The sequence below is a fragment of the Trichechus manatus genome, unplaced genomic scaffold, assembly GCF_000243295.1.
Source record: "Trichechus manatus latirostris isolate Lorelei unplaced genomic scaffold, TriManLat1.0 scaffold00261, whole genome shotgun sequence".
Taxonomy (NCBI): domain Eukaryota; kingdom Metazoa; phylum Chordata; class Mammalia; order Sirenia; family Trichechidae; genus Trichechus; species Trichechus manatus.
This window is the reverse complement of record NW_004444197.1, coordinates 1,542,372-1,564,686: the sequence shown is the minus strand read 5'-3', so window position 1 is coordinate 1,564,686 and position 22,315 is coordinate 1,542,372. Positions and strand designations below refer to the sequence as shown.

Genomic DNA, 22,315 nt, shown 5'->3' with positions numbered 1-22,315 from the left:
GTTTATTGATTGTAGATTTGTTTGTTTCGTCCTGCTTTTTTGTTTTATTTGGTTATGTCTGAGCAGGCAGGCTGTGCGTTCTTTGTTTTCCCGCCTGTGGGCACAATACTTTTCACCTCCTTCTCCAATGGGCAGTGTCAGTCACTCAGGTATGGTATAGCAGGACAGGTCCATCTGAAGGGGAGTTGCCGGGATGGGTTGTTTGTGGCACGTACCAGGGCTGACAGTGTGGACCGGGAATCAGTGCAGGGTAGGTTCCAGTAGGCCGTGCCTGTGCTGCTTCGGAGTCTGATGTTCAGCACACGGTGCAGGTAGGCAGGAAGGAGGGGGTAGAATGTAATGTATAGAGCTAAGACTGGTATGGGGAAGATGAGAGAGTGGGGAGAGGAGAGAGGAACAGGAGCCAAAAACATACTCACAAACAAAAAAGAGTGCTAAGGGAGCTTGCTATTGGAGTGGAGAGATGAGAGACTGAGAAATGGAGAAAAACAAAAATCAAAAAAGAAGAAAAAGGATAAAAGAAAAAAATGAATAAATCGAGAAACTGGAAGTGAAGAAAGACAAAAAGCAATAAGAGAGAGAAGAAAACAAAACAAAGAAACAAACAAAAACCCCAAAAACAAAACAAAAAAATGTCCCCAGGGATGTCCTTGTGCGTCTGCGCAGAATAGGGGAGTAGCTTCCAAGCCGCGTGGTACTGCCTGGCTAGAAGGGGCTCCCAAGCCGAGAAAAGAAAAAGAAAACGAAAGAAATTAAAACAACAAATCAAAGCAAACAAACAAAAAAGTGCTGGGGGTCCCACCAGCGTGTGACACGGGCTGGAAAGCAGTTTCACAGTCGAGTGGTGTTTTGCAGCCTTTCAGGAAGAAGCAAAGATGGCATATGGAGCCAAGTATTAGAGAGAAAGGAGTGGTAGGTGGTAAGAGGTAAGGAAGAAATCTAAAGAAGCGAAAAAAAGCAACACCAGCGGCCAACAAAAAGCACTCAGGGATCTGGCCAGTGAGGGCGGGTGGAATCCAAGTGACACCAGAGTGAAGCTGGTGCTTCCCAGCCAAGAGACTGTGGCTGCAGGAAGCAGAGGAGGCCGAGTGGGGGTGAAGAAGGGTGGAGGGTGGGAAAGCATATATCGCTGGTTACCGGTTGTTCTTTCTCCTGCTGGAAGCTCCTTGAAGTTGCTTTCTCGTATCCCCTGTTTGCTGATTTCCGATAGGAGTCCAAGATGGTGGATCCATGCTGCGGTAGCTGGTAGGGGACCTCTGCTTGTATCTCTCCTCACTCTCTGTTGTTGGTCAGTTTCTTGTTCCATTTGGTGCTTGGCTGAGTTCAAAAATATGGAATGCTTCATGAATTCGTGTGTCATCCTTGCGCAGGAGCCATGCTAATCTATCTGTATCGTTCCAATTTTAGTATATTTGCTGCAGAAGCGAGCACTCTTCTGATTTTTTAAAAAATAATATTTTATTGTGCTTTAGGTGAAAGTTTACAGTGCAAATTAGTTTCTTATTGAAAAATTTACTTGCAAATTGTTTTGTGTCATTGGTTTCAGTGCCCACATTGTGTTAGCACTCTCCCTCTTTCCCTTTCCACCCGGTGTTTCCCATGTCCATTTGTTAGTTTTCCTATCCCTTCCTGCCTTCTCATCTTGCCTTTGGTCAAGAGTTGCCCATTTTGTCTTGTACTAAGAAGCACATTCCTCACACGTGTTCTTGTTTGTTTTATGGGCCTGTCCAATTGTTGCCTGAAAGGTGGACTTCGGGACTGGCTTCAGCTCTAAGTTAGCAGGGTGTTTGGGGGCCAGTCTCTGTCATACCAGTAAGTCTCGTCTTTTTTGGTGTGTGAACTTGAATTTTGTTCTGCATTTTTCTCCCGCTCTGACCTTCTATGGTGATCCCTGTCAGAGTGGTCGGTGGTGGTAGCTGGGCAGCATCTAGTTCTTCTGGGCTCAGGCTGGTGAAGGCTGTGGTTCATGTGGTCTGTTAGTCCTTTGGACTAATACTTTCCTTGGGTCTTTGGTTTTCTTCATTTTCCTTTGCTGCAGATGCAACGTGACCATCTTAGATGGCTGCTCGCAAGCTTTTAAGACCCCAGATGCTATTCACCAAAGTCGGATGTAGAACATTTTTTTTTATGAACTATGTTATGCCAGTTGACCTAGACGTCCCCCAAGACCATGGTCGCCAGCCCTCAGCACCAGCAACTGGGTCCCTCAGGGTGTTTAGATGTGTCTAGGAAGCTTCTATGACTTTGTCTTAGTCAAATTGTGCTGATGTCCCCTATATTGTATGTTGTCTTTCCGGTCACCAAAGTTACTACCTGTGTACTATTTAGTTAGCGATTTCTCCTCCCCACCTCTCCCCTCCCTCGTAACCATCAGAGATTGTCCTTTTTTCTATGAGTAAACCTTTTCTTGAGTTTTTATAATAGTGGTCTCATACACTATTAGTCCTTTTGTGACTGACTTATTTCACCCGGCGTAATGTCCTCCAGATTCATTCGTGTTGTGAGATATTTCGCAGATTTCATCGTTGTTCTTTATTGTTGGATAGTATTCCGTTGTGTGTATGTACCATAATTTGTTTATCCATTCATCTGTTGATGGGCACTTAGATTATTTCCATCTTTTTGCTGTTGTGAATAATGCTGCAATGAACATTGATGGGTTTGCATATGTCTATTCATGTGATGGCTCTTATTTCTCTAGGATATATCCCCAGGAATAGGATTGCTGTATTGTATAGTATTTCTATTTCTATCTTTTTACGAGGTGCCATATAATTTCCCATAGTGGTTGTACCATTTTACATTCCCACCAGCAGTGCAGAAGAGTTCCAGTCTCCCTGAAACTTCTCCAACATTTATTATTTTCTGGTTGTTTTTTTTTTTTGTTTGTTTTTGTTTTTGATTAGTGCCAGTGTTGTAAGGGTGAGATGGTATCTCATTGTAGTTTTGATTTGCATTTCTCTAATGGCTAATGATCACCAGCATTTCCTCATGTGTCTGTTAGCTGTCTGAATGTCTTCTTTGGTAAAGTGTCTGTTCATATCCTTTGCCCGGTTTTTAATTGGATTATTTTTCTTTTTGTTGTTGAGGTGTTGAAGTATTTTGTAGATTTTAGAGATTAGACCCTTGTCGAATTTGTCAGTAGCCCAAAATTTTTTCCCGGTCTGTAGGTTCTCTTTTTGCTCTTTTGGTGAAGTCGTTTTTTTTTTTTTTAAATTGTGCCTTAGGTGAAAGTTTGCAGCTCAAGTTAATTTTGTCATTTAAAAATTTATACACATATCATTTTGTGACATTGGTTGCAGTTCCCACTCCGAGTTCCCTGTGTCCGTTTGTCCTGTTCCTGCCCCTTCCTGTCTTCTCATCCTGCTTTTGGACAGGAGCTGCCCATTTGATCTTTTATATCTGATTGAACTGAGAAGCATATTCCTCACATGTATTATTTTTTGTTTTATATTCTTGTCTAATCCTTTCCTGAAGAGTAGGCTTCGGGAATGGTTTCAGTTTTGGGTTAATAGAGTGCCCGGGGATCATAGTTTCAGAGGTTCCTCCAGTCTCTGTCAGAGCATTAAGTCTGGTCTTTTTACATGAATTGGAGTTCTGGTCTGCATTTTTCTTCCACTCTGTCTGGGACTCTCTGTTGTGTTCCCTGTCAGGGCAGTCATTGGTGATAGCTGGGCACCATCTAGTTCTTCACATCTCAGGCTGGTGAAGTCTCGGGTTTACTTGGTTCTTTAGTCGTTTGGGTTAGTATTTTCCTTGTGTCTTTGGTTTTATTCATTCTTCTTTACTTCAAGTGGGATGGCGCCAATAGATGTATCTTAGATGGCTGCTTGCAAGCTTTTAATTGGTGAAGTCTTTTGATGAGCATAAGTGTTTAATGTTCAGGAGCTTAAAGTTATCTAGTTTGTCTTCTGGTGTTTGTGCTTTGTTAGTTATGGTTTCTATTCTGTTTATGCCATGTATTAGGGCTCCTAGAGTTGTCCCTCTTTTTTCCCATGATCTTTATCATTTTAGATTTTGTATTTAGGTCTTTGATCCATTTTGAGTTAGTTTTTGTGTATAGTGTGAAGTATGGGTCCTGTTTCATTTTTTTACAGCTGGACATCCAGTTTTGTCAACACCATGTGTTAGAAAGACTGTCTTTTCTCACATTTAATGCATTTTGGTTTTTTTGTCAAAGATCAGCTGACCATAGGTAGATGGATTTATGTCTGGGTTCTTGATTCTGTTCCACTGGTCTGCGTGTCTGTCGTTTTACCAGTACCAGGCTGTTTTGACTACCGAAGCTGTATAGTAGATTCTGAGATCAGTTAGTGTGAGGCCTCCTACTTTGTTCTTTTTCTTTAGTGTTGTTGTTAGGTGCCATCGAGTTGGTTCCAGCTCACAGCGACCCTGTAGGACAGAGTAGAACTGCCTCATAGGGTTTCCAAGGGGCAGCTGGTGGATTCAGACTGCCGACCTTTTGGTTAGCAGCTGAGCTCTTAACCATTACACCACCAGGGCTCCTTTTGTTCAGTAATGCTCTGCTTATCCGGGACCTTTTTCCTTTCCGTGTAAAGTTGATGGTTAGTTTTTCTGTCTTGTTAAAGAATAATGTTGGTATTTGGATTGGGATTGCATTATATCTGTAGATCACTTTGGGTAGAATTGACATTTTTACAATTTTGAGTCTTTCTGTCTGTGAGCATTGTATGTTTTTCCGTTTATGTAGATCTCTTTTGGTTTCTTGCAGTAGTGTTTTGTACCTTTCTTTGAATAGGTCTTTTACATTCCCGATTAGATTTATTCCTAAGTATTTTATTTTTTAGGGGCTATTATAAGTGGTATTGCTTTCTTGCTTTCCTTTTTGTAGTTCTCTTTATTGGTGTATAGGAATCCAACTAATTTTTGTATGTTTATCTTGTATACTGCTACTCTGCTGAATCTTTCTTTTAGTTCCTGTAGTTTTCTTGTGGAGTGTTTAGGGTTCTCTGTAGTATCATATCATCTAGAAATAGGGATAGTTTTACTTCTTCCTTGCCAATTTGGATGTTTTCAGCCTCTATCCAGTGAGAATGTTGGCTGTTGGCTTTGTGTAGATACCCTTTATCATGTTGAGAAATTTCCCTTCTATTCCTATTTTAATGAGAGTTTTTTTCAGGAATGGGGTTTGGACTTTATCAAATGCCTTTTCTGTGTTGATTGAGAGGATCATGTGGTTTTTTTTTTCTTTTGTTCTGTTTCTGTGGTGGATTACATTGATTGATTTTCTAATGTTGAACCATGTTTGCATACCTGGTATGAATCCCACTTGGTTATGGTGTGTTATTTTTTTTGATATGATGCTGAATTCTGTTGGCTAGAACTTTTTTGAGAATTTTTGCATCTATATTCATGTAATTTTTTTTTTTTTTTTGTGGTATCTTTGCCTGGCTTTGGTATCAGGGTTATGCTGGCTTCTTAGAATGAATTTGGAAGTGTTCCTTCCTTATCCTTGCTTTGAAATAGTTTAAGAAGTACTGGTGTGCACTCTTCTCTGAATGTTTGGTAAGATTCTCCAATAAAGCTGTCTGGGCCAGGGCTTTCTTTTGTTGGGAGTTCATTACTACCTCTTTGATCTCTTCTCTTGTTTTGGGTCTGTTCAGATTTTCTATCTCAGTTTGTGTTAGTTTAGGTAGGTAGTGTGTTTCTCGAAATTTGTCCATTTTCTCTAGGTTTTCAATTTATTGGCGTACAGTTTTTCTTTTATTGTACTTTAGGTGAAAATTTACAGCTTAAGTTAATCTATCATACAAAATTTTACACACATATTGTCATGTGACACTAGCTGCAATCCCTACAATGTGACAGCACACTGCCCCTTTCCACCCCAGGTTTCCTGTGTCCATCCGACCAGCTCCTGTCCCTTCCTGCCGTCTCATCCTGCCTCTGGACAGGAGCTGCCTCCTTGGTCTCGTGTATCTGCTTGAACTAAGAAGCACACTCTTCATGAGTATTATTTTACATGTCATAGTCCAGTCTGATCTTTGTCTGAAGAGTGGTCTTCAGGAATGGTTTTAGATCTGGGTTAACATAGTGTCCGGGGGCCATGGCTTCACGGTTTCCTCCAGTCTCAGTCAGATCATTAAGTCAGGTCTTTTTATTTGAATTTGAGTTCTGTTCCACACTTTTCTCCTGCTCCATCAGGGACTGTCTGTTGTGATCCCTGTCAGGGTGGTCACTGGTGGTAGCCAGGCACCAGCTAGTTCTTCTGGTCTCAGGATGATGGAGTCTCTGGTTTATGTGGCCCTTTGGTCTCTTGGGCTAATATTTTCCTTGTGCTGTTAGTGTTCTTCATTTTCCTTTGCTCCAGGTGGATTGGGACCAATTGATGTCTCTTAGATGGCCGCTCGCAAGCTTTTAAGATCCCAGAGTTGGCGTACGATTTTTCATAGTATTCTGTTATGATCCTTTTCATTTCAGTTGAGTCTGTTGTAATGTCCTGGATTTAATTTCTTATTTGACTTATTTGCTTCCTTTCCTGTTTTTCTTTTGTCAGTTTGGCCAGTGGTTTGTCAATTTTGTTGATCTTTTCATAGAATGAACTTTTGATCTTGTTGATTCTTTCTGTTCTCTGTTTTATTTATTTCTGCTGTAATCTTTATTATTTCCTTTCTTCTGGTGCCTGTGGTCTTCTTTTGCTGTTCTCTATTTGTTCAAGTTATAGGGCTAACATTTTTATTTTGGCCCTTTCCCTTTAACACTTTTTATACAAATTGTTCCATGCTATTATTGGTTACAATTTTTACAGTGTGTTGCATTCTCATTATTTCCATTCTGTTTGTTCTGTTTCCATGAATCTAGCTTCCCTTCCCCTCCTTGCCTTCTCATCTTTGTATTTGGGTTGACCATTTGGTCTCATATAGTTCATTTTTTATGGGAGCACATTATTCATGTGTGATCTGTGCATTTTATAAGCCGGTCTATTATTGGCTGAAAGGTGACCTGCAGAAATAACTTCAATTCCACGTTCAAAGATTATTTTAGGATGATAATCTCAAGGGTTTCTCTATTCTCTATCAGTACAGTAGGCCTGGCATTTTTTCAGCAATTTGAGTTTTGTTCTGTATTTTTCTCCCAATCTATCCAGACCCTTCTATTGTGTCCCTGGTCAGAATGGTCGCTAGTTGTAGCCAGGTGCCATCTAGTTCTTCTGGTCTCAGGTTAGAAGAGGCTGTGGTTCATGTGGGCTGTTAGTCCTATGGATTAGTTTCTTCTTTGAGCCTTTGATTACCTTCTTTCTTTTTTGCTTGATACGACTAGAGACAAATAGTTGTATCTTAGGTGGCCACTCACAAGCTTTTAAGACCCCAAATGCTACTCACCAAACTAGGATGTAGAACATTATCTTTGTGAACCACGTTATGCCAATTGACTAAGTTGTTCCCCAAGAGTACGGTGCCAAGCCTATTAACCCAGTAGACCAATCCTGCAAGTTATTTGGAGATGTCCAGGAACCCTCTGTAACTGTGCTCCCATGTTGTTCGTTATATATGTGGAATACTTAGACACTTAGTAATGCTTACAAAGTCAGGGGATAAGCTGGTAGGGATGAGGTCAAGTTCAAACAAATGATATACTTGGTGCTTTTCTTTTTAAACAATTGCAAAACTTGTGTATGCGTGAGTGCAGAACGCAGTCATAAGAATTCTTGAGTTTCTGAGCAAGAAGCTCAACAGTGAAGATTTGGGCAAGGTGGAAAGTACCTAGAGTGAGTTGTGAAACAGTATTTCACGTACTTCTCTTTGGCTGAGAGCAGGAAGAATAAGCATTTTTAATATTGTGGCGATCTCTAATTAGATAAAACTTTACAGACTGTCTTTGCCCCTAAAAATGTATAGATAGTATAGTTGTAGATGGGCAACGGGATACAGGTAGGGGGTACGATTCTTAAAATCCATGACCAGGACATTGCAAACAGAACAAAACAAACAACAGCAGCAAAAAACCTAGGGAGTTTCAAGCACCCAGCACAGTGCTTTGCATACAAACTCCTTGTTTTTCCCCTCCCCAAATCCTTCCCTTTTAGAGTTTGTTTTCTTAGAAAATAGTATTTTCTGTTAGCTTCTTGAGCATGCTAGGCACCTCAGCACTATACTCATATCTTTCCTCATTTCCATATCCAGTTGTTCCTTAGTTTTATTAGTTTTATTTGCTGAATGTTTTTGCTGCCATCTCCACTGTTGTTGCCTCATTTCAAGCCGTTTTTCTTCATACTTGAATAAATATCTGTCTAATCCTTCTGAAAGGAGCCCTGGTGACACAGTGGTTAAGTGCTTGGCTGTTAACTGAAGGGTTGGTAGTTTGAACCCACCAGCTCCTCCATGTGAGAAAAGACCTGACCATCTGTTCTCGTAAATATTACAGCCTAGGAAACCCTATGGGGTAGTTCTAGTCTGTCATTAAAGGTTCGCTATGAGTAGGAAGAGGAGTCCTGGTGAAACAGTGGTTAACCACTCAACTGCTAACTGAAAGGTTGGCAGTTCGAACCCACCAGCCACTTTGCAGGAGAAAAGACCTGACGATCTGCTCCCTTAAAGATTTACAGCCTAGGAAGCCCCATGGGGCAGTTCTGCTCTGTCCTGTAGGGTCACTATGAGTCAGAATTGACTCGACGCCAACAGGTTTAACTTTCTAGTGGTCTTCTTTTTTTTTAATTATGATCTTTTTTTCCTATTGTACTTTAGATGAAGATTTACAGAACAGACTAGCTTATTTAACAGTTGGTACACATATTGTTTTATGATGTTGGTTAATAACCCCATGACATGTCAATACTCCCTTCTCGACCTTGGTTTTCCTATTACCAGCTTTCCTGTCCCCTCCTGCTTTCTAGTCCTTGTCCCTGGGCTGTTGTGCCCCTTTAGTCTCATTTTGTTTTATGGGGCTATCTAATCTTTGGCTGAAGGGTGACCCTCAGGAGTGACTTCATTACTGAGCTGAAAGGGTGTCCAGGGACCATACTCTTGGGGTTTCTCCAGTGTCTGTCAGGCCAGTAAGTCTGGTCTTTTTTTTTTATGAGTTAGAATTCTGTTCTACATTTTTCTCCAGCTCTGCCCAGGATCCTCTGTTGTGATCCCTGTTAGATCAGTCAGTGGTGGTAGCCCGGCACCATCTAGTTGTATTGGACTCAGTCTGGTGGAGGCCATGGTAGATGTAGTCCATTAGCCCTTTGGACTAGTCTTTCCCTTGTTTCTTTAGTTTTTTTCATTCTCCCTTGCTGCCAAAGGAGTGAGAGCAGTAGAGTATCTTAGATGGCTGCTCACAGGCTTTTAAGACCCCCAGTGTCTAGCAGTCTTCTTGCTTCTAGTGTCTTCCCCCTTCTGATTTATTTTCTGAACATCTGCCAGAGTTTATCTTTTTAAAAAGCAGATTTAAGTATGTCACCACTATGCTTAGAAACCTTTAGGTGCTTTTAATGTTCATAATGACATGGATCATAATTGTCAAAATTGGAAACAACCCAAATGTTCATCAGCTGGTGAATGGATAAACAAAATGTGGTATATTCATACAATGGAATACTTTTTGCAGTAAAAATAAAGTACTGATGCATGCTACTGAGGTGGACCTCATAAACCACGTTAAGCAAAAGAAGCCAAGCATACAAAAAACACGGACTGTATGGTTCCATTTATATAAAATGACCAGAAAAGAGAAATCTTTAGAGACAGAAAGTAGATTAGTGCTTTCCTGAGGATGGAGATTTTGGAATGGGGACTAACCATAAATGGGCATGAAGAATATTATTTGGATAATGAAAATGTTCTAAAATGTGTTCTGAAATACGGTGATGGCTGTACAATTCAGTAACTTTACTAAAAATCATTAAATGTACAATTGAAATGGTCAATTTTATGCTATGTAAATTATACCTTAATAAAGTTGTTTTTTAAAAGAACCTTTAGGTGCTTTTCCTTGCTTATAGGAATAAGTCCAAATTTCTTAATGAAGTTCCCTAAGTTATATCCTTATCTTATTTCATAGCTGCTTTCCTGGGGTCAAGGAGGATGGTTCTCGGAGAAAGGGGGCCTGCAACTATCATGCATCTGTGAGCATTTGTGCATACTCTGTCTGAAGTGTCCCTTTACCACCTTTCTCTAAGTGGTGAACCAGTCCATCAAGATAGAGCTTTGATGTCACCTGGTTTTGATGTCACCTGGTTGGTGAAGTTTTCATGTTTTGTTAGCTGCCATTGAGTCAGCCCCTGATTTATGGTGATCCCATGCACAGCAGAACAAATTGCTGCCCAACCTTTGCCATCCCTGTGATCAATTGGAATCGGACTGTTGTGATCCATAGGTTTTTCATTTGCTGGTTTTTGGAAGTAGATCGCTGGACCTTTCTTCCTAGCCAAGAGCATCATAACAATATGCAAGCCTCCACTGATGGATAGTGGCTGTGCATGAGATGGATTGGCCTGGAGTCAGACCTGAGTCTTTCATACGGAGGGCGAGAATTCTGCCACTGAACCACCCACCACTGCCTCCACTATTTTCATAGTCCTTGGATATGCATCTACTCTGACATTAATCATATTGAGTTGTGATAATTTGTTCTCAAGTCTTTATAGATTTTGTGTTCATTGGTAGCAAATACTTTATCTAATTTATCTTTACATGTCCAGTACCCAGAGTCATGAATAACTGAAAACTTTAAATAAATAAACTTAACTTACTTAATTAATGAAAAAAAAGAGGAATATTGTATGCTTCTGGATTGGCATATATAGTGTAGAAGGGAAAATGGATTGGCATATATAGCGTAAAAGGGAAAAAGTTTTTGTACTTATAATTTAATTTGACTGATCTTAAATAAATGTTGTTGGTTCTTTCAGTCCTAGAAACTGTTTGGTGGAAGTAGGAAATACCATTTAGGGTGGTCTTAAACATACTGTGCTTGAGTTATGGTGAGGTCTCACACATGTCTCAACTTGTTCTCCCACTCAATTTTCCAAGTCTAAGCTTTACCATTTATTGCACTTGCCATATAGGTGTCACTGAGGGCCAGGCTCATAAATAGAGAAGGATCACACCCATACCCAGGAGTTTGCCCAACTTTTATTTTCACTTAAAAATACTGATCCTCTTCAACAAATGGTGCTAGGACAACTGGATAACCACTCGCAAAAGAATTAAGTTGGACCTCTGCTTCACTCAATACACAAAAATTAGCTAAAAATCCATCAGGGATCTAAATATAAGATGTAAAACTATAAAACTGCTAGAAGAAAGCATAGAAGTAAATCTTAATGACCTCCGATTTGGCAGTGGATTCTTAGATTTGACAGCAAAAGTACGAGCATCAAAAGAAAAATAGGTAAATTGAACTCCATAAAAATAAAAACTTTTATGCACCAAAGGACATTATCAGGAAAGTGAAAATATAACCTTATTGGGAGAAAATATTGGCAAATCACATATTTGATAAAGGGCTTATATCTAGAATATATAAAGGACTCTTAACAACTCAACAATAAAAAGATGGACAACCCAGTTAAAAAATGGCAAAGGACTTAAGTAGACATTTCTTCAAAGAAGTTACACAAATGGCCAACAAGCACATGAAAAGATGGTCAGTATCATAACATTATTGGTCATTAAGGAAATGTAAATCAAAGCCACAATGAGGTACCACTTCACAGCCACTAAGATGTCTGTAATCAAAAAACCAGAAAATAACAAGTATTGGTGAGGATGTGGGGAAATAGGAACCCTCAAATGTTGCTGATGGGAGCATAAAATGGTTTAGCTGCTGTGGAAAACTTTGATGAAACCTCAGAAAGTTAACATGGAATTACTATTTGATGCAGCAACAGAAATCCCAGAAACTTCTATTATGTTGTTAGGTGCTGTCAAGTCATTTCCAACTCATAACGACCCCATGTACAACAGAGAGAAATGCTGCCCAGTCCTGCACCATCCTCAGATTCATTGTTATGCTCGAGCTCATTATTTCAGCCACTGTGTCAGTCCATTGTGTTGAGGGTCTTCCTCTTTTACACTGACCCTCTACTTTACCAGGGACTGATCCCTCCTGATAACATGTCCAAAGTATGTGAGGTGAAGTCTCACCATCCTTGCTTCTAAGGAGCATTCTGGCTGTACTTCTTCCAGGACAGATTTGTTTGTTCTTCTGGTAGTCCATGGTGTATTCAGTATTCTTCACCAACACTGTAATTCAAGGGTATCAATCTGTCTTCGGTCTTCCTTATTCATTGTCCAGCTTTCACGTGCATATAAGGCAGTTGAAAACACCATGGCTTGGGTCAGGCGCACCTTAGTCCTTAAAGTGACATCTGTGCTTTTTAACACTTTAAAGAGGTCTTTTGCAGCAGATTTGCCCAAGGCAATACATTGTTTCATTTCTTGACTGCTGCTTCCACTGGCGTTGATTGTGGATCCAAGTAAAATGAAATCCTTGACAACTTCAATTTTTTCTCCGTTTATCATGATGTTGCTTATTGGTCCAGTTGTGAGGATTTTTGTTTTCTTTATGTTGAGGTGCAATCCATACTGAAGGCTGTGGTCTTTGATCTTCATCAGTAAATGCTTCATGTCCTCTTCACTTTCAGCAAGCAAGGTTGTGTCATCTGCGTATTGCAGGTTGTTAATGAGTCTTCCTCCAATCCTGATGCTGCATTCTTATTTATATAGTCCAGCTTCTTGGATTATTTGCTCAACATACAGATTGAATAAGTGTGGTGAAAGGATACAACCTGGACGCACACAAAAACTTGTACATGAATGTTTAAAGCAGTATTATTCCTAATAGTAAAAAATGGAAACAACCCAATGTCCGTCAACTGATGAATGGATAAACAAAGTGTGGTATATCCATACAATGGAATATTATTCAGCCATAAAAAAGAATGAAGTACTGATACATGCTACAACTTGGATGAACCCTGGAAACATTATGCTAAGTGAAGGAGGCCAGGCACAAAAGGTCACATATTGTGTGATTCCACTTATATGAAAGTCTAGAATAGGGAGAGCCATAGAGACAGAAAACAAATTAGTAGTTGCTGGGGAATGGAGGGAGGGAAGAGTTGGGGAGTGATTACTTAGTGGATAGGGAGTGTTTGTCTGGGGTGTTGAAAATGTTTTGAAACTAGAAAGAGGTGGTAGTTGCACAGTATTGTGCATGCACTAAATGCCACTAAATTGTACAGTTTAAAATGGTTCATTGTATGTTGTGTGACATTCGCCTCAATTAAAAAATGAAGAAAAGAAGTTTTAAAAAGTTTGATCATGGCACACTAGCCAAAGGCACTAAGAAACTAAACTGCAATGCCAGTGTCAGATTGCTGGGTTTTCAGATTCTGCCCTTTAAAAAACAAAACACAGTAAGCAAATTTTATTATCTCAGATGACAAGAATACCCAAGGTAAAATGGCTCTGGAATTGCCTAATTTAGTGGTTCAACTATGCCATCAAGGACACAGCAGTTATTTTCCTCTTTCTTATCCGTCATCCTCAATTTACCTGCCTCATCTCGGTTAAGTCTCCTGGTACAGCCCCTCATGTTCCCGAGAGGGTTGCAATAATTCTATGAATTAAATTTTTTCCACACCTTCCAGTGGTAGAAAAAAGGACACCTTCTCTTCTTTCTGTCCTCCCCCCTTAACCTTTTATTATAAACTTTTCAAATCTATAGAAAATTTCAAAGAATTGTAGCATGTATATCCTTACATTTACCACTTAGATTGGACAGTGGCTAACATTTTTGTCATACTTGCTTTCTTTGTAAAGTCATACTTGCTTTCTTTGTAAAGTCATACTTGCTTTCTTTGTAAAGTTTTTTAATCATCTGAAAGTTGTAGAGATCATGTCCTTTCATCCTTAAATATTTAGCATACATCTCCTAAAAATAAGGGCATTCTCCTACATCAAACCAGAACCCACTGCCATCTAGTCAGTTCTGACTCATAGCGACCCTATAGGGTTTCCAAGGCTGTGAATCTTTACAGAAGCAGACTGCCACATCTTTCTCCCGTGGAGCCCCTGGTGGTTTCAAACCACCAACCTTTCAGTAAGCAGTTGAGTGCGTTAACCACTTCACCACCAGGGCTCCTATAAATACCTAGCATGCGTCTCCTAAAAATAAAGGCATTCTCTTACATAATCATATATTATTATTACCTAAGGTAATTTTCAAAAATTCTTTACTAACAAAAATCCAGTTCATATTCAAATTTTCTCAATTGTTCCAGGATTCTGTCAAAGACCATATATTGCATTTGGTTGTTATGTTTCTTTAAATCCAGAACAGTTCCACCACTTTTCTTTTTATGGCAGAGTCCTTTTGTTTACTTTCTGCTTGGCAGTGTATAGCTACTGATGCTAGAAGGACCAGTTCTAAAAGTAATTAAAGAATAAATAGCCAGGAAAAGAAGAGAGAAGATAAGATCTTGGACTTGCTAGGGCTCTAAGAAGTGGGTAAATGGTGGTATAAACTATCTCTCTGCTTAATGAAATCTGCCACAAGTTCTTTTTTTTTTTTTATTGCTGTCTTCCCATATTTAATAGTATCATTCATGAGTTAATTTTTGGGTTTGAAAACACTGACAGTCTTCTTTAGTTGTCTTTCAGTTTTAATGAAATTCTGTTTCTTCCTAGGCCTTTAAATTCATGCCAGTCACAAGTACATATCTTTTGGCCCTCTTTTGGTCTTTCCATGTTTGATTCCTGTTCAGTTGATGTTGGATGGCCTTAGTAAGAAGCAACATCTAGTCTGCTGATCCTTTTTCCAGTCGGTTACCTTTTCTGTCATTCAGAGCTAGTAAGGCCTCCCTGATTACTGGTGGCCTTGTGGCCTCAGTAGCAACATCTTTGGCACACCATATGTGAGGGAAACTTCTTGTGGTTTGGGGTAAGTACGGCCCAAAGCCCTAAAATGCAGTTGTTCATGCCTAACTGATTGGTTCATTATTCTAGTTTCCTGTTTTAATTTGTTTCCAAATGGTTAGTTTTCTTTTTCTCAAATAATTTGGGTCCTTTTGAGTTACTCACTTGTTCAGAGAATGGAAAGAGAAAGTTTCTAAATTTATTTCCCTGGGAACTTGAGCTAATACTCTGACTTCTGGCATTCCCACCCACCCACCTCCACCCCCGCCCCCCATTTAATACCAATTTCCTAATTTCTTTAACTGTTTTCTGCCACCACATTTTTGAGTGATGTTCCTGGCTATGTATTCAGTATAGATGGTTTTTCCTCATAAGACCAGTAATCTTCTGCCTTATGTGTGTATACATAGTACAAAAATAATATGTATGTTTATGAATATGTACAGGATTAGTTATTTAATCATTCCAGCTTAACAAGATAGTTACAACTAATTCATTTATAGAATCACCCATCATGGTACTTAATACATTCTTAAGAAAGTCAGATTTTTAGAGGGCTATTAGATAATTAGAAAATTCTGGGTAAGTAAAAAGTTTTGTGCCTTTGTGTAGGTGTGGCTTTGAATAGGTGTGGCTCTGAGTTCTACAGTAGTTGACTGCCTAGCCAGGGGCACCAGTGGCCTCATCTGTAAACTAAAAGGTTACATGTTATTGTTTCTCAGTTACACAATTTCATTTCATCAGGGAATCCATATCAGTGTCACCAAACTCTTCTACTCGAATCAGGTTAATTATTATCAATGCAATTGAAACTGTATTGTGCACTACACCCATTTTTCACGGTAAGTAGGAGTAGCTGCCTTGGGCTGTTAGCCTTTGCGTGAGAGACAGTTGGCGTTACCCTTGTCTGAGTGTCCCGTTTGCTGCTGTCTACTAGACTATAAGCTTTGTGAGAGGGGGTACCTTGCCTGTCTTGCTATCTGCTCTATCCTCTGACTGAATACCTAGCACATGGATAAATGCTGATTAATTGAATATTTGTTGAATGAATGACTGCCAGCTTACAGTATTTACACACATTGCCTCATGTACTCTTCACGGCCAACCATATAATGAGGTACGTGGTATCATTCTAGTTTTGCAGATGAGCAAACTGACATAGAGGCTTAACCATTTGCTCAAAGCCCCACAGCCAAGAGTAGGAGCTGACTTCAAACAAAGCCTGTGGTTTTTTTTTTTTTCCACTAGTTTACATTGCCTTCCTTTGTTTATCCAGGGTGTTTTAGCTATCTGAAATCAGATTAAAATTTCTTTTTGAGCGAAAACACTGAAGGAACCTGGAAGTTTAAGTTTTGAGAGTGGACTAGATCCTGGGTATCATTGTTCTCCTTTACCATCACTTCAGACAGCTGTGTTTCATGTAAAATTTCTTGTTGGCTAATAATAGCTGAGTGTGTTGTTTTGAATGAGTGTACATGCTATCATGCCCACTTGTTCTGGCACTGAATTGGTTCCTGCTGTTGCATAGCCCAGTGAGACAGTAATCTAAATGGCTTGAGCGTCCAGGAGCTAGCTACCTACCTTTGGAACTGTCTATCTGTCTCATGGGTTAGCACACCAGTGAGCTGAAGTCCACTTTCCACCTTGCACTTGGGAAGTGAATTGGCTTTGTCATCCTCCACCCCTGCTTCCTGCTAGGACTTAAGTTCACTACTTTCAGTTTCAGTTTGGGTGTTACAGCTTTCTTGATCTTTCTCTGGCTGAGTTACCTATATAGTACAAGTATAAATAAGCGGTTTTGTTGGCTTTGGCTGTGGGATGAGTTGGGGTGTGTGAAAGGAGATTTGAGGAGAGAGGGGTGGATCTGCCTAAATATGGTGGCTTGGCTTTTCCACTTGTTAGTTCCTGCTGCAGTGATCTCGAAGTCTTGTCCTAATCGCAGAGCCAAGTGGTGAAATATGACACAGGCTGGGATGAGAATTGGCAGTTGTCCTGAGTGCACAAATAGTTTCTTCCCTCCCAAGCATATTTTACAGCCAAGTGAACAGAAAACAATTCAGCAGGCTACTTGCTAGAGACCTGCAGCAAAAAAAAAAAAAAAAACTTTACAAAAAGCCGGCATGTAGCCTTTACAAAATGTTTTCAAAAGAACAAAACGCAAAGAAGTCTTCTTTTTCTTTCCCTCATTTTACCCCTGATCTTGAATTCTAAGGCTGATTCCAGATATACTTACTCATAAGCCAGTTTGTGGGTGGTAGGAGCTGGACTTTCCCCAAGTTTGACCAGTCACATGTCCTTCACTTTGGATTACTATCAGCTAGATAGGAAGTTGCTAGGAAAACTAAAGTCTTCCTGTTGAAGGGTCAAGCAAACAGGCGCAGCTTGGTCTGTGGCCCAGCTCTGCTCCATGTAAATTTTATTTAGCACACTTGATAAGCAGGCATTTGGTGGTGTTGTAATTCCAGTCACTACTGACTAATATGACAGGCCACCGTTGCATGAGACTTGGCTTGAGGTAGCTGCTCTAAAAATATAGCCTTGCTTTCTGGCAGCTGCAAACACCTGGAGGAGCAGACAGGCTCTCCAACAGAAAAGTATTTGCTGTTAGTAGCATATCTGTTGCACTGTTGTGTATTGTGAGAGCTTGTTTCATACTATGTTTATGCATAATTAAACACAACCCACTGGATCCATTGGCTTATGGTTAGAAAAATGCAATTTGTGTTATTGTCTACTGTGGGGACTCGGGATGATGATTAAGACCAGAAGAGAAGCAGTTAATGTAATTACCACCAATTTCTTTGATCTCTGTAATGAACACAGCTTACTTAAACACCTTAGTGGCTTTGGTTTCTGCACTGATGTACCAAGCTGTCAATCGTGTGATTCTGTTCAATTGAGGACTCTGGTTTGTGTGCTTGGTAGTTCCTTCTAACAAAAAGGAGTCTGTGAATAATTAAAAAGAACACTAATATTTACAAGATGTGCTTCCAAAAAAGAAACTGTAAATGGCTTTTAAACATATAAAAAGATATTCAGTCTCTCTCATAATAAGAGAAAAGCATTTTAATATCTCATTGAAATTTTTTACTTATCAGGATGGCAAAAATCCAAAACATTGGAGAAACACTGTTGATGAGCAAGTAGGGAAGAAGGCACTCTCATACATTCTTGGTGGGAGCAGTAAGTGTACAGCTTTTATTGAGGGCCATTTGGACATATCTCTTAAAACCACACGTGTATATATACCCTTTGACCCAACAATATCACTTACAGGAATTTATCCCACAGATGGATGTGTGCAGTCTTTGTACATAAATAAGGTTATTTACGGAAGAATAAAGATTGGAAACAAACTCAAAAGTGAACTGGTTAAATGAATAATGATGCATCTGTACAATGGATATAGCTGTAAAAAAGGAGTAAACTATGAATTCACATGGCGGTGTCTTCGAGATATAGTATTAAGGGAATATAGCAAAGGACAGTGTGTAATATGCTACTGGTTGTGTATAAAAGGGGAGGCAATATGAATATATATCTTATTTATTTGTATGTGTGTAAGGACGTTCTGGAAGAACTTTAAAGAAAGTAATATGAATAGTTTGTGTGTGTATTTGTGTTTGTGTGTGTGTGTGTTTTGAGGGAAGAAGAGGGAAGATGGGTATTTTTCGTTGTATGAAACTTTGAACCATGTGCATGTATTACTTTTTCAAAAAATTAAATATTTAGAATATTTTTTAAAGATAGAGTGTCTTAGAATTCCACAGTCACAGTTACAGAAGAGATATCTTATAATTGACTTCTATACCCATACTAGCTATCTTTGTGGGTAAGAGAGAGATTTCATCATATTGATGCTGATGGCACTAATGTTTGTTCCTTTCTATGTGAGTACTTTGGGAAGAAAGTGATAGTGATGCACAAGTTTGTTGGTTCTGGTGGGGTTTTTTGTTAGTTTTTTGTTCCTCAGCCAGAATCAATGGCTCTGAAGACTTAAAAGAAGTCTGGGGTGCTATGACAAACGCTAAGAAACAGGCTTTTTCCTTTGGTTTGACATTATCTTAAGATAATGTCCTCTGGATAGGACTGAAGTCTGTTGCCTTTTTTCTTTATTTGTAGGAACCTACAAGCAGCAATTGGCGCTTATTATGACTTTGAGAGCCCAAACATCAGCGTGCCCTCTATGTCCTTTGTTGAAGATGTCACCATAGGAGAAGGAGAGTCGATACCTCCTGATACGCAGTTTATAAAAACATGGCGGATCCAGAATTCTGGTAAATGTACAATGGGCAGTTCTTCTTTGCCCAGTTTTCTTTTCCTTAGTAGTTAAATGAAAAGGAATTGTTTTAAGTTATGTAATTGTATAGCTCAGAGCTTTTTCTTATACCCGCTGTAGCATTTTCTTGTACTGGCATGATGACCAAACATTGAAATATTCCCTGTCCTGGATTATGAAGAATTTAGATCTCATCCTTCCAAAAATACCTATGACTTGACAGCATCTAAACACAATTCAATATTCATTTGGTACCAGGAACCAGTCCTGTTTGTCGTGGTGGTATTGTCTCCACCTGTACAGTTCTACTCCATCATTTTATTTCTGCTCTGATTAATCTTCCAGTCATTCCCAGCAGGCTAGAGGAGGTTATATCCTTGAATAGAACAAGGTAGTTGGACAGAGCTGTGAGCATCTGCTCTTTGGAAAGCTCATTATTTTGGAACCACAAGGATAATTCTCTCTGAAGTTTCATTGGGATATGTATCTGAGGAATTAGTAGCACTTTGAAAAATAGGGTAAGAAGTGTGGGGATTTGCTCAGAATGGGAAGATTGGTAAATTGTTTAAAAGACAGTAACAACATTGTTTTGAATATACTGCTAACTTCATTTTCAGAAAAATTAAAAATAAATTAACCATTGTTCTTTGAAAATAGTTTCTGAATATGTGTCTGGTAACTGTTAATTATCACTTTTTATATGTTGAATTCTTTTCTGGTGACTTGTTTCATTTGGATGGACTTAGAATCCATTGTCCCATCCATGACAATTTATACTGGCTGTGTGAGAGTGTTTTGACTTCATTGTTAATGAGGACTGTTAGAAAAATTCTGAAAGATGGAAACCAGGCAAAAAGGAGTAATTTAGCTAAAAATGTGGGTGGGTTTGGGGGGACTCTATCTACCAAGGTAATCTGATGTAGAGCTCTGGGAGCTCAGAGAAACCCATAAAAGTGACCCATTATTGACTCTGTTTACTTTTCAGTTCTTTACAATTCAGTTCTTTATTCTGGGGAAAAACTAGCTAAGCCAGCATTTTATATAAGAACGAATGTACCAAGTTAAATTGTTATTCTTAGTTTTTCTGGCATTTTTAAAAAGTGAATCTCCCTTAGATGAAGGTTGGTGTGTTGCTGACCAAACAAACATCATCTGGACTGACCCAATGTTGTAGATGACTTGGGACACATGTGGCTTTGTAAAATTTTCATTAGCTCCTTCCTTTTTTGGTTATAACAGTAGTGCATTGGTAGTTTGGGAAGCACATGGTAACACAGGAAAATAGCCATATTTTCTGTTTTTCTTGAAATTCTTATTTGTTCAAAGTCTGATTTTCTTCACTTTGCGTAATTTCTTTCTCACTTTTCTTAATTTTGTCCGCTTTTAACAACATCAAGACAGTTTCTTCAATTCTGGTTTTATTCATCACGTTTCTTCTCTCATTTCTAAAAACTGCTATTACTGATCAAAAATGCTTTTAAAATCTATACATGAATTTTTTTTTTTAATGAGTGAAGCTTATTTGGGAAATATGACTTATTAAAGTTTTATTTATTTTTTTAAATTAAACCAAGACCTTGTTTACTTACAGTAAAATCACTGAAAGTGATCCAGCTTTCCATGAGCTTTTTATTGAATTTTTTTGTGTGTGTGGTAAAGTACATATTACACAGAATTTGCCGTTTTAACCATTTTTAAGTGTACAACTTAGTGACATTAATTACACTCACCATGTTGTACAACCATCACCACTATCTGTTTCCAAAAAGTTTTCATCACCCCAAACAAAAAGTCAGTACCCCTTCAGCAATAACTCCTCCATTCTTGCATCTTCCTAGCTCCTAGTTACCACTAAATTTTTGTCTCTATGTATTTATCTGTTCTAGATATTTCATATGAGTGGGGTCATAAAATATTTATCCTTTTGTGTTTGACTTATTTTCCTTTTTTTACTCAGCATAATGTTTTCCAGGTTCATCCATGTCGTATCAGAATTTCATTTTCTCTTTATGGCTGAATAATATTCCATTGTATGTATAGATCACATTTTGTTTATCGATTCATCTGTTGATGGACACTTGGGTTGCTTCCATCTTTAGGCTATTGCAGTGAATGAACATCAGTGTGCAAGTATCTGTTTGAGCATGTCCTTTTTATCCTTTTGAATATATACCTATGAGTGGAATTGCATGGTAATTCTGTGTTTTCAGACATTGAAAGTTGTTAACAGTACTTTTGAACTGTTTTAAATACTGTCTTGTTTCAGAATACCATTTTATATTTCAAAAAGCCTCTTGGTATATCTGCTGGCTCTCTAGATAGTCCTTGGGCTAATGGGGGCTGGGAGAGGTTGATGTAGTGGCTAGAATGTCAGATTAGAACCTTAAAAAGCCTACCTTTCCGCTTGACTTGGAGAAAATCTGTTGGTGGGCCTGAACGCTTTTCCCCCCTGCTTTTGCTTAGTTGGACTCCAGTTTAACATAGCCTCTGGACCTGCCGCCTTTCTTCCTGCAAAAGGGAATTCTTGTGTCTGAATACCTTTTGAAAGGCTTTGGGCAACAATTGCTAGAGATTTTATCCTTCTAGGTGCTTTGCACAAATAAATTTTTTTATTCTTCAAGAAATTGTTCAACAAGTTATAAAACAATTTTATATCTGTAAATTGAATGGTTTCCGTTTGGTTAAGGAGAAGCTGGTCTTCCATAGCTGAGTAACACCCATTTATTAGAGAGAGAGAGAGCATGCACGTGTATGACTTCTTCGGCATCATCCTAATCTGGCCTGAGTCCTTCCTGAAATAGAGTAGTAACACAGAAGTAGGGCAAGTCTCAGCTATTTCTCCTTTGGCTCTCTTAGACTCATTCATAACTTCCCTAAGAGACAAGTGCCCACTGAAAAAGAAGTACATAAATAATCATTTATTTTCATGGTGCTTCTCTGTTATCATGTTTTAGACATGCCAGCATTCAAATACACAACAGATGAGATTGATAGAAACTGCATGTAAATTGTCCCAACAGCTTCCCCAAAGAAAAGTATGCATCACACATTGTTTAAAATTAAACTCCTAATATTTTTTAAATCCTTAGATTCAGACCATAGAAACAGAACTGAGACATTTAATGACAAATGCAAAAACCCAAGATCCAAACTTTTGTTGCTGTAGAAG

General features: G+C 38.9%; 1 protein-coding gene and 1 non-coding gene across 4 annotated transcripts in view; one reads left to right on the top strand and one right to left on the bottom strand.

Moving 5' to 3' along the window:
* The window catches only part of ILRUN (inflammation and lipid regulator with UBA-like and NBR1-like domains), a 135,444-nt gene that overhangs the window by 40,062 nt on the left and 73,067 nt on the right, over nucleotides 1-22,315 (top strand). For all 3 annotated transcript variants that reach the window (XM_023724778.1, XM_004389833.1, XM_023724777.1), the window contains exon 2: nucleotides 18,990-19,144. In XM_023724778.1, coding sequence (XP_023580546.1) covers nucleotides 18,990-19,144 — 155 coding nt within the window. The remainder of the gene's footprint in view (nucleotides 1-18,989; nucleotides 19,145-22,315) is intronic.
* LOC111819075 (U6 spliceosomal RNA) lies at nucleotides 1,326-1,427 on the bottom strand. The gene has a single exon (XR_002822871.1). It is a non-coding gene; the product is annotated as a U6 spliceosomal RNA (small nuclear RNA).